This window comes from Sinocyclocheilus anshuiensis, unplaced genomic scaffold, assembly GCF_001515605.1.
Source record: "Sinocyclocheilus anshuiensis isolate Anshui unplaced genomic scaffold, SAMN03320099.WGS_v1.1 scaffold85, whole genome shotgun sequence".
Classification (NCBI taxonomy): Eukaryota; Metazoa; Chordata; class Actinopteri; order Cypriniformes; family Cyprinidae; genus Sinocyclocheilus; species Sinocyclocheilus anshuiensis.
In genome coordinates this window covers 1602017-1614175 of record NW_015536800.1, presented here as the reverse complement: position 1 = coordinate 1614175, position 12159 = coordinate 1602017, and the positions used below count along the sequence as shown (strand labels likewise).

At 37.1% G+C, this 12159-nt stretch overlaps 1 protein-coding gene across 1 annotated transcript in view; it reads right to left on the bottom strand.

The window, feature by feature from the left end:
- Positions 1-12159, bottom strand: part of LOC107656759 (proteasome-associated protein ECM29 homolog) — a 36284-nt gene that overhangs the window by 15670 nt on the left and 8455 nt on the right. The window contains exons 11-35 of the mRNA XM_016444706.1: positions 11080-11155; positions 10927-10976; positions 10743-10809; positions 10523-10645; positions 9214-9317; positions 9001-9124; positions 8625-8705; positions 8303-8522; positions 8027-8118; positions 7251-7385; positions 6990-7131; positions 6654-6826; positions 6380-6481; positions 4440-4563; positions 3736-3881; positions 3589-3643; positions 3363-3477; positions 3145-3213; positions 2873-2990; positions 2601-2768; positions 2424-2503; positions 2232-2337; positions 2080-2127; positions 1871-1989; positions 1630-1780 (exon numbers count right to left, since the gene is read on the bottom strand). Of these exons, the coding sequence (XP_016300192.1) occupies positions 1630-1780; positions 1871-1989; positions 2080-2127; positions 2232-2337; positions 2424-2503; positions 2601-2768; positions 2873-2990; positions 3145-3213; positions 3363-3477; positions 3589-3643; positions 3736-3881; positions 4440-4563; positions 6380-6481; positions 6654-6826; positions 6990-7131; positions 7251-7385; positions 8027-8118; positions 8303-8522; positions 8625-8705; positions 9001-9124; positions 9214-9317; positions 10523-10645; positions 10743-10809; positions 10927-10976; positions 11080-11155 (2788 nt within the window). The remainder of the gene's footprint in view (positions 1-1629; positions 1781-1870; positions 1990-2079; positions 2128-2231; positions 2338-2423; positions 2504-2600; positions 2769-2872; positions 2991-3144; positions 3214-3362; positions 3478-3588; positions 3644-3735; positions 3882-4439; positions 4564-6379; positions 6482-6653; positions 6827-6989; positions 7132-7250; positions 7386-8026; positions 8119-8302; positions 8523-8624; positions 8706-9000; positions 9125-9213; positions 9318-10522; positions 10646-10742; positions 10810-10926; positions 10977-11079; positions 11156-12159) is intronic.

Here is a 12159-nt window from a genome sequence, read left to right as displayed (position 1 = left end):
AAAAAAAAAAAAATCAAAAACCAAAACCAAACAATGGAAAACAAAGACATAAAAAAACCCAACCCAACAAACAAACCCAAGACAAGACAAGATAAAACTAATATTTAAATAAATCAAAAACCAAAACCAAACAAAACCGAGGTGAGATGAAACAACAAAAAAACAAAACAAAACAAAACAAAAAAAAACACAAAACAAAAATGAAATAAAAAAACAAAAACAAATCAAAAACCCAACAAAAGAAAATGAAGACATAACAAAACAACTCAACACAACATCAAACAATACCAAGACAAGATAAAACTAATAATTAAATAAATCCAAAACCAAACAAAACCGAGACAAGATGAAACAACACAACAAAACAGATAGAGGCTCCAGCATCCCCAAAACCCTATACAGTATTTAAGAAGAAACTAGATTAATGAGGGAAGAGGGAATTACTATGAAATTATTATGTAATACATATAAAACACCGCTGGGTTGTTAATAAACTGCAATATGCAATATATATGACTACTGTAACATAAAATAACTATTATACAAGATTTTGGTCATACCACCCTTAAAGTCCCCCTGTAGTGAAAATCAAGTTTTTATGTTGTTTATTTGTCTATGTGGTGTTTTTAATATGCTTTTCGGTTTGCTACGTCACAAAATTCAATAACCAATCACGTCAAAGGATAGATTCCTATCATTAGCATATCCCTCTCTCCATTTATACAAACGTGGCGCACATGGAGATCATAGCATAGAGATCGCATACAAAATATACAAATAGGACTACCAGCACAAAACCAAAAATAAAATAGAGCAAAAAACCCATGAAGCCGTGGTTTAATGTGAATTTAGAATCACTAACTTAAATAATAACCCGCGACAACAGTGTAAAAGTAGCCCGGAGTCAGACCCACCTCTCCCGCATTGGCGACTGCACTTCACACGCATTGCTCGCGGGCGTGAATTAAGAATCACAAACTTGGCTGCATTCGAGTCTTCAAGGCATTGAGGACACAACATCAAGTAACTTACTTTAACGACTGTTACAGTATCCACTGTAGTTGTCCGCTAGTAAAAGCAGTTTTATCAGTCATTATCCATGGATCAGGAGGCCCTGGCTGGTGTGACTGAGTGGAGGCGGGGCTAATTTGCATATTCATAGATCCACGTATAGTAAATGAGGCAAGGGTGTAGAGTTACATTCAAGCTATTTTAAGGCATGAGAAAATTATTTTCACAAGAAAAAACATTTAAATATGTAATTTTGATGATCAAAGATGAGTTTTAAGGGATACAATTTTTGACTACAGGGGGACTTTAATTTATTTTATTATTATATGTAACTAACATTTTAAACAAATTAAATACACATTTAAATATGTCTATTTATTTGTCAGTCTGGATAAATTCGGATAATGATTTACTATTATTATTTTTTGTTGTTCACATTTCTTATGTACTGTTTATTTCATAATATTTATTTATTTAAGTTTGCATCACTGATTCTGTTACTTTCCTGTTTTATACTGTGCTGCTTTGAAAGAATCTCTGCTGTATGAAGCGCCATATAAATAAAACTTTACACCTAGTTTACTCCATATCAGAGTAGATGATCACAGAGCTGCTCACCTTCTCCTGCTCTGTGGCTCTCAGACTGAGGTAGTTGAGCACCTGCGGTTCCAGCACGCTCAGGGCCTCCAGCAGAGCCGGGATGAGTCGAGGAGCATGGGGCTTTAGACGGCTGCCTGCTGTCTTACTGATCTTCACTAGAGTTTGGATACTAAAACAAAGCAATACTCAAGACTTTTACTTTGATTATAAAATGTAATGTGTTTGTGTGCATGTGGCTGGTAAATATATGCTTTCTTACCTGAGAGTGCGCACTTCGGTTACATTGCTGACGATGCCTTTGTCCAATAGAGTTGGCAACAACACAGCCACTGTCCTCTGAGCAGCAGCACCTGTTGATTCACACATGCGCACACACACCTATTGGACAAACACACATGCGTCAGTTATCGGTGCTGTCTCAAGAGTGTAAAATCACTGAGGTATCCAGAGTTCAGTGCTGCAACTCACTTTACTAAGAGTCTTTAGAGTCAGATCTGCTGCCTTACGAACTGACTCCTACAACAGGAAACAAATAAGACAGTCAAATAAAAATAGCTGCAGGTCACAAGCAAAGCACACACAAAGCATTGCAAAACATACAACAGCTTTTTATTTCTCACCTTTATATCATCCAGAACCCGAAACAGAATCTCCCAGATTTCTGACAGGCGGTCAATGATTTCATCTGCCTGTCTTCCACGTATCAGATCATTCAAAGCCAAGCAGCTGGAAAAAAAAGGGGGTCTGATGATTTGAACCCAATCTAGACGGCAGGAAATCAAGGTTCTTTCAAGCATATCTAGACACGTTACCTTGACTCCCGCACCCTCCACATGTTACTAGTGAGGTTGGAAATTACATCTTGAAGAATTTCCTTAAAATATTTCTCCACCTGTCAAAAACAGACAAAATGTATGTCCCTAATATCTTTTAAGCAGTGTAATTCATTATTCGGAGTAATAATAATAATAATAATAATAATATCTTACACTGGTTTTATCTGTGACGAGAGCATCCCAGATGCTAGTCATGGCCTGCCTAATGGCCAGGTTGGGGTCAAACTGGTATCTATAGAGACGGGGAACCAGCTGAGGCAGGAAAGGAGCCAGCTGCTCACCTGCTTTGGCTGCAATAATGTTAAACCCAAATGCTGCTCCCTACAGCACAGGAAGAGTCAACGATCATTGCATGCTATTGAAAAAGGCTCTGAACCATAAGTTACCAAGTCGTAAACAATCACATTATGGTTAATACAGTTTACCTTCCTGGAATTCCACATGGCATGGTGATTGGCAAGATTCATGAACTTGTAAACAAGATCCGGTTGGTTTAGATCACTAGCCAATGCACAGAGCTCCTTGTAGGTGGAGAGTCCTTGTCTACCAAAGTAAAAGATCAAAACAATATACGATGAAAGAAAACATCCACTCTAGTAATCTCATAAAATTTTTTAGTTCTCAAATCTGTGAAGTCGTACTCCCTAAAATAGTTCTAAACAATATGAAATATAAGTGAACTAAAAGAAGCACATACCCATCAGGTGATTTGCCAAGTGCCTCCCCCTGGAAGACTTCAGTGTCCTCTGAGACGTCATGTTTGGCTCTAAAAACATAAAATCTCACAGATATCAAACGAGTCGGGAGCAAAAAATGCACATTGAGCCCACGATATTCTGTTATGTAACTCACTGAAAAATAAAAGTTCAGATACTGAACTGAATCTAATTAGTAATTAGCTGTTTTATTTAATACCTTTTACCAGTCATGAGAGTTTCCACAAGGGTTGATACCAATTCCTGTTGATCCTGTTCTCCTCCGAGCTCATAAACCAGCCCGAGTCCTTTAGACGCCACATCTTGGCTGAGTTCTACACACACAGATCATCACCATCAAACCTGCCCACAAGCTCCCCGGCTTTATATACTGTCAAAATGTGATGTGACCTTTAAAAGAGCAGTATCATAAGTATGTGACTCACCATCTGGATCAGACAAGATAGAAATAAAGGCTGTCTGTATCTCCTTCAGATGAGACTATCACAGACAAAGAGAGAACATATACTTTGTCATGTCAATGTTTCTTTGTGTGTAAATGAGACTGGGAGTGCATTTGTGCATGCATTTACCTGTATTTCTTTGTGATGGCTGAGTTTCTTGACTAGAGACAGGAGCCATATGCAGGCAGCCTGCCGAACATGAGGGTTTGGACTTGGTATATATTTTGACAAGACAGAGCTCAACACCCAGGGCACTATATCATTATTCTTCACATCTGAAAAAAATAAAAATAAGAAGATAAAAAAGAAACGGCACATCATATAATTTATATAGAGAGAAAGAGAGAGAGAGAGACTTCTTGATCTACAATATAACAACTGAACTAAAAGCATTCTTCAGGCTAGCAGGCCCACACAGTGCTTTCACACTGGCATTGTTTCAGTTTTGTAACAGAGTGGTGATTTCTGGGATACCAGACTGAGTATTTCCTTTAATGGCAACCATAAAATTATAAAATGTTTATTGGAGGCAAGCCATTGAAAACTGCTACCTTATAACTTGATCGTCATGACGTCTAATTTACATGAGGGGATCACATTTATATCCAAACGGTAAATAATCTACATGGAAATGAGCCCAAAACCCAACGTGTAGTTACTTTATATTCCTGATGCCTTGTCCAATGTTGCCCCAAATATTTTTTATATTTTCAGTCAGGCAAACAGTTTTACTTGCCCAAAAGACAAGTTTGCACAATTAAGACAAGTGTGAAAAAGATTCAAGCCCCATCTGAGCACACAGTTCCCTCTCTCCATCTCTCACACATACTTACTGTCAGGAGGGCAGTATTGGTCTTCTGTGCATGTCCACACATCTCGGGCAGCTCCAGAGCAGCTTCCTATAGCAGCATTAGTTAAAGCCTCTCCCACAGTAAACTGTAGCTCCACCTGCTTGGCCTAAAGAAACCCAACACAAACATATTACAATAAGAAATGGCCAAATGTTTTTTCATGGTTTTTTTTCTCCTCGTGTTATTTATTTGATATGAATTCACTGAACTATGCTGACAAAAGTAGGACTGTCAATTTGAAGTGTTAATTAAGTGTGATTAATAAAAAAAAGAAAAAAAAATGTGTTAAGTTATTCATGCATTTAACTGCCCAGACTGATACAGCATCTTTGCATGCAGTTGCTGACAAATGAGGCGGGATGATGACTGATTAAGTGATGTAGTCTATACGAATCCAGTTATATGCCCCTAAAATTTAAGATATGCCCTTGTATGGAATTTTGTCTTATATTTATATCATATGATATACTGTAGTTTAGCAATATCACACGAGCAAGTGTGCAGCTTTCCCCCCTGAATATCGGCATGATCTCAAACGTGATATGATTTTACAATTCTCCAAACAAGAAGTTAATATTGTTACATTTTAGACACAATATTGTCAGTATTGTCTGTTTTTGCTTAAATTTGCCAATATAATGTAAATAGTTCCAAACAAAGCCACAGCAGAACTGGTGTGCGTCTCTGAGCAACACAGAACTATGTTTTTTTTACTGAATGAATCCACATTTTGAATGAATTGAGTGAGCCAATTATTTAGTGACCCATTCATAAAGACAGTCACATGCTTCATTTGTAAATCAATCAGTCGCTTGAACGAATCGGTTGAATGAATGACTGAACGACTTACTCATTAAGACAAAATATGTAAAAAAAAATAAAAAATACTAAAATAAAATTTTTTCTATGTTGAATCAAAATATTTTTTCTAAAGCTACTTTTTTGTAATGTTTATTCAATGATTTCTCTTTTCACAAAATAATTAATTTACATGATCTTTTGTGGGCTAAATCTCAGCCAGAATTGATATGCGATTAAGTGGCAAGCAGATTAATTTGATTAATTAATCGGCACATCATGTAATTAATTAGAATAAGAATAAAAATTATAATCACTTGACCAAGGTTATTTTCGTAAACGAAAACTAAAACTAAAACTAAGACTAAAACGTAATTCTTCATAAATGAAAAGAACATTCAAATATAAGCCTTTACTGTTAAATGCGATTGCCGTTATTATTGAATTTCATTAGTCCCAGTTTTGATTTATGCACGGCTGTTCACGGAAAAGTGAGCAAGACACCACAGTTACAATATCATGATTATGGTTAAATAAGAAAAGACAACCAAATCAGGCTACATTCATACTAAATATCTCAACACACATAATTGGATATGACATTAAGCGCAACTTGTGTAGATTAATTTAGTAAAACAGGCTTGACTGCTTTCTTTGGCGTATATTTGTATACTTTTACTATCTAATCAATCTCAGCATGCGTTAATTTTGTGTCGCTATATGTTTGCCTCACTAAGGTTAATTTATGCCTACATCTGTCTTTGGCCTGCGCTCTGGAAGTGATCTGTTAATTCTGCTCAACTTTAAAACTGAAACTAAAACTGAAACTAAACTATATAAAAACGTTCACAAAATAAAAACTAAACTAAAACTAACAAAAATATGAATGAAACTAATAAAAACTAAACTGAATTTTATAGCAAATTTGAAAACGAATTAAAAAATTCAAAACTATAATAACCTTGCACTTGACAGCCCTAGATAAAACAAACTATAAGTAGGCCTACACATAGTAAATAATATGTTACTTATAATCCACAATAAACAGTCTCATTTGTTTGTACTTTATTTTAAACGAATGAAAGTTGTAATGTGATGTGTCATGAAGAGCCTCACAATATTACCTCTACTGAATCCATGAGGCCCTGCAGGATTTTCTTCTGGTGTGGGAATTCACCATCTCCCACTGGCAGGAACCCAAGAGTCTGGATGGCCCGTTCTTTCATCTGACAACACAAACAGCAGATGATCAGTACCATAAAACAAAAAAGCCTTAATTTCATTGTGGAAACAGTTTGAAAATTGATTTATGCAGAAGCGCTTATTTGGATGAAGAATGCGAACATCAATAATACAACTAAAATCATTCTCTCTCTCCGGGTGTGAATTTCGTTTTACCTTGCCAGTCTCTTTTCCAGATGGGATCCTGGCAAGCAGATTATCCACTAGACTGAGTTTAGTGAAGCCATTTCCATCCGCTGGTATCAGCAACACGCTGTTACGCCCAATCTCTCCCAATGCTGTCACAGCAGCAACAGTCAACAGAGGAGATTCGCTATCCAAAAACGAACCTGCAGACAAACACATTGGTAGCTATTTGTTTAATTAGGTGAATATAATTAGTTTTTCTTGCAGCAATAGTTAACTAATGAAACAAACGTTCACGGCGTTATTCAAGAGCATCCCAATATCAGAAGTGTCATGTGTGAACACACTACGTGAAAAGGCACATACCAATGGTTTTTGTGGCCATAGCAATTAGTTCCTCATTTTCTTTGGGCGTGGGCTCAGTAGGCATTAGGCTCCGCCTCTTATTCATGTATCTGCCCACCATGTAGCCCAGAGCCAAGATGGCACCATGCTGAGTCTCAGGACTCTAAATTAAAAAAATAAATAAATACATAAATTAATTGATACAAAAAAACTAATACATTTCTAAAAATGTGATAAATTTCTAAATTAGAAAAAAAACATATTACATTATTTTACACATACATGTGTGTCTTTAGTTGTCTTAATCAGGTTTTGTACAGCAGTTCTAAGTTCATTTCCAGACATAGTAGAGACAACTACGGCGTACAATTGCGCTGCCAGTTCACGCATATCTTCTTTATTGGTGTTCATGAGGCCCTGCAAAGCAAACATAATTAATTAACAAAATTACATTTTTATAGTCAGAAATACTCAAAGTGTCCATTCCAGAGGATATAATATAAAATACACTGTTAAAAGTCAGGGGTCAGTAAGATTTCTTAGCAGCAGTCTTCAGTATCACGTGATCCTTCAGAAATTATTCTAAATGTGCTGATTTGAGCTCAAACTTCTTTTTATTATCAATAGTGAAAACAGTTGTGCTAATACTTTTGTGTAAACTGTGATACATTTTTTCAAAATTTCTCTAAAATCAAACATTTTCGTAACATGTTAAAGCCTCCACTGTCACACACACACACACACACACACACACACACACACACAAAAGTAATTAATTAAAAAAAAAATAAAAAAAATCTGGTAACTTTATTTTAAGGTGTCCTTGTTACACGTTACATGTGTACCTACTATTTATAATAACAATAAATTATGCATAATTACATGCAAGAAACCCTAAGCCAAACCCTGATCCTAAACCTAATTATATAGTAAGTACATATAGTTAATTACTATTACTCAGTACTTAAAGGTATAATTACACTGTAACAATGACACCTTCAAATAAAGTGTAACCAATTACTGACAGTAATAGAAATATAATGTAAAATAATAATTACTTTAATCCAGTCGATTTTGTCTACAAAGTTGGGGGTAAGTTTCTCTGGGCACACAGAGACCACTTCCAAGAGACAGTACATCACTGGGATACCTGTATTAATGAATAAGGCCACATCATCCGATCACAACAAAATAAATTTAAAATAATCCACTTCATCCATTTCCTGTAGATTAAGTTCTACATATTAAATAGATTATTTATATGAAGTATACCCAAAATGTAGATAATCTTACTGCCCAACCATATTAGAAACCATAATTTGCAAACTCTTCACCTCCTACAGCTGACAGCAGCTGTTGCAGTAAGTTCATGTATACATGAACTGGATTGGCCTCCCCTCCTTTAGTGGCTGAGGAAGAAGAAGCTTCACTGAACAATAACGACTGAACATAGCGTCCAATAAGAGGAGCATCATCTTGCATGTCCATCAGGCTCTGAGATGTGGATGTGGCACCAGCACTATAAGCTAAACACATTCTCAGATAAAGAACTATCTGTGGAAACAAAAGAGCATATGATCAAGTGAAAATACATGCTGTATGTTTATTAAATAAAATATTGAAAAAATTCTTAAATCTAAAGACTTGTCAGTTTACCTCTCCAAATGTGGCAGGATTAAAAGGCAACGTGGAAGTCCCAACAATGTATTTCGCAGGAGTCTTCAATCTCTGAGCAGCCTATGACACAAAATAACAAAGTGTCAGCCTCTATATTACATAAGCTGGTAGTTCTCACCTGGTTTGCCAATAAATCGCTACACAAAACACACTGGGATCAGCAAAAAACACATTAATGCAAACAAACCCATATTTATTTGTAGACTGGGCCATAACTGGGGTGCTTAAAGATGCATGATTATATAGTTACTTGCATTTTATTATTTGCATTTAGCATCAGAACAGACCTGAAGACTCATTTGGGGTCATGACACACCAGTTATAACTCAGTCATTAACAAATCAAAATGCCACACCTTTTCGTGGATGTAGCTGACCATCTCAGGGAATGACGGCATGGGCCTCGATCCCTCTTTCTCTGTCTTCGTAGAGGGGAGAGACCTAAGTGTTCGCCGAGCCTCCCCAGACACCTCCTCACGACTGAAGACACAGGCCATATGATGTACATCTTTCATGACAACGCTTAATTGAAAACTTGAAAGAACTCCAGGAAGTGTAAGTATACTCACGGATCTCCTGCAGCAAGCAGTAAGAGATATCTAGAGGCGACATGATCAGGAGCAAACACTGTGCTGGCAAATTTCATCGCTATTTGGCGCACCTGTACCTCCGGCTAACACAAAGCCATACACAACAGGACATTACACACTGTAAATTTTTATTCTTATTTTATATTTATGCATAGACTCAAAATTGGGTTAAATAACTTGTTGTATCTGTAGAGATTTCTATCATGAACGGACACTGATATGCCACTGAATCAACTCCCTGAACAGTGCTCGCTCGCTCTCTCTCTCTCTAGACCTTTGGCTTTTCGCCATGGTGACCGCGCTACGAAGCGCTCCCATGCCGTAACATCACGAGCGAGACTCCAAAACTCAAACACTTCAGTTGAAACTCCGCGACTGCCGAACTTCAAAGTCTAAAGCCAAGCAAAGGAACTCTCAGGAGAACTCCAAACATCACTCTCCGTGCCCAAGGCAACCGACTTTCAAGCCTCTGCGTCATCAAGAAACCAACCAATCTCCGAGGGGAATTCCCAGAAACCACGTCAGCCAGACGCCCGACCAGCAACCTATCAAAAGCCGGGACTCCCTCAGGCAACGAGGAAACCCTCCGCTTCTCAGATTTCAGCAAAACGCAAGTACAAAAAAACCTTCTATATGCTGAAATCGGTGCTGAATTGATAATTGAGCAGTAAACGTAAGACAAATCTCTGCTTTATGAATTCTCTCAGGCTGAATTTAAAACCACTCGTGAAAACGAGTTAGAACTTTGGGAACTTCTCAGAACTCCGTTAACATCATTTTCATTCTTCAGAGACTGTATGTATGTGTGTGTGTATGTGTATGTCTTAGCTTAGGTCAATGTAATTTAGAATAGCCAATAAATTCATGTTTCATTTATAAAGAATCATTGTCTGGTGTCGTATAATTTTAAAGTCAAACCTTGCCAAGATCTTGCTACCTAGCTCGTAGCGTATAACTTATCAAAGAACGTATTAACCCGTGGCCAGGGAAAATACATATAGTCAAATTGTTAATATACACTGACATTAACGTCTCGCAGGACGAGTAGCTGATAAAGTGTAAAATATCAAATTTGAAATCAGTTTTAATCAGGTTGACCTCGAATTTTCAGATTCGATTCCTCTCAAAACCTGAGCTAGAAATAAAATGAATGATTAATTCCCTTATAAGAATTAATGAGTTAAATTCCTTATATATCATAAAGTTGTGTAATTTCATATTTAGTGTTGACATTTTTGTTTATTCCTTCTAGGTGCTTGTAATGAGGCAACTTGAAATAATAACAAACCTTTGTGATATATGCAGCCACAAGTGCTTCCAATAGGTTCAGGAGTGCCCCTTGAAGATTAACATATGCTCCCACCATCATCGACAAGGCCTCCTGAATGGCCAATCGCACATCAGCATCCTCCTGTTTCCATTGTGAGAAAGAAACTAGGTTAAATTTTTACAACAGGTCACATAGTAATAACTGGATAACTACAATACAAAATGTATATCAAACAAACCTTGCACATGGACTCAAAAAACTGCTGTACCAATGCAATGTCTTTTGTGAAAAGCTGAGGCATTCGACTATTATGGCAATGAGGAAAAAGGGAAAAATACATTTTAATTCCTATTAAAGTTACATTATATAAAATAAAACTTAAAATATATTATTTACTGAAATATATTTAGTTATAAAATTACCTTGAAAGTTTTCCAACAGCAGAATAGGCCACACATAGTAGTTTGGGGTCCTTTTAATAAAATAATAAATGAAGGTAATTTTGACGGATACTTCTGAAAAAGCCCAAATTTGAGTTACAACTAAAACCTAAATTGTTCAGCATGCGTTCATACCTCTTTATATTCATTAATAAGCTTGGTAAGTCCATTCAGCAGCATCAAACCCAAAGGTTTGTTGGTATCAGGGCACCTTCAGATTAAACACACAATTAGTTTCACCTCATCTGATGCAAATGCACACAAAATAGGAAAAGCACTTAAACTACTGGTTTTATACATGGCTCTAATACAGTGGGGAAAATATTTATTTGATCCCCTGCTGATTTTGTAAGTTTGGCCACTTACAAAGAAATGAAGGGTCTGTAATTTTTATGGTAGGTTTATTTTAATGGATAGAGACAGAATACCGACCAAAACAAAAATCAGAAAAAAACACATTATATAAAGGTTAGAGATTGATTTGCATTTCGGTGCGTGAAATAAGTATTTGATCCCCTACCAACCAGCAAGAATTCTGGCTCCCACAGATTGGTTATGTGCCCATGTGGAACACAGATTAGTCCTGTCACTTTAAGAAGTTACTCCTAATGTCAGCTCGTTAGGTGTATAAGACACCTGTCCACACAATCTGTATCTTCCATTCCAACCTCTCCCACCACCATGGGCAAGACCAAAGAGCTGTCAAAGGATGTCAGAGACAAGATTGTAGATCTGCACAAGGCTGGAATGGGCTACAAGACCATCAGCAAGAAGCTTGGTGAGAAGGAGACAACTGTTGGTGCGATTATTCGGAAATGGAAGAAATACAAAACAACCATCAATCGGCCTTGGTCTGGAGCTCCGTGCAAGATCTCGCCTCATGGGGTAAGGATGATCATGAGAAAGGTGAGGGATCAGCCCCGAACTACACGGGAGGAGCTTGTTAATGATCTTCAGGCAGTTAATGACCACAGTCACCAAGCAAAACATTGGTAACACACTACGTCGCAATGAACGGAAATCCTGCAGTGCCTGCAAGGTCCCACTGCTCAAGAAGGCACATGTACAGGCCCATTTAAAGTTTGCCAATGAACATCTAAATGATTCAGAGAAGGCTTGGATGAAAGTGCTGTGGTCAGATGAGTCCAAAATTTAGCTCTTTGGCATTAACTCGACTCGCCGTGTTTGGAGGGAGAGAAATGCTGACTATGACCC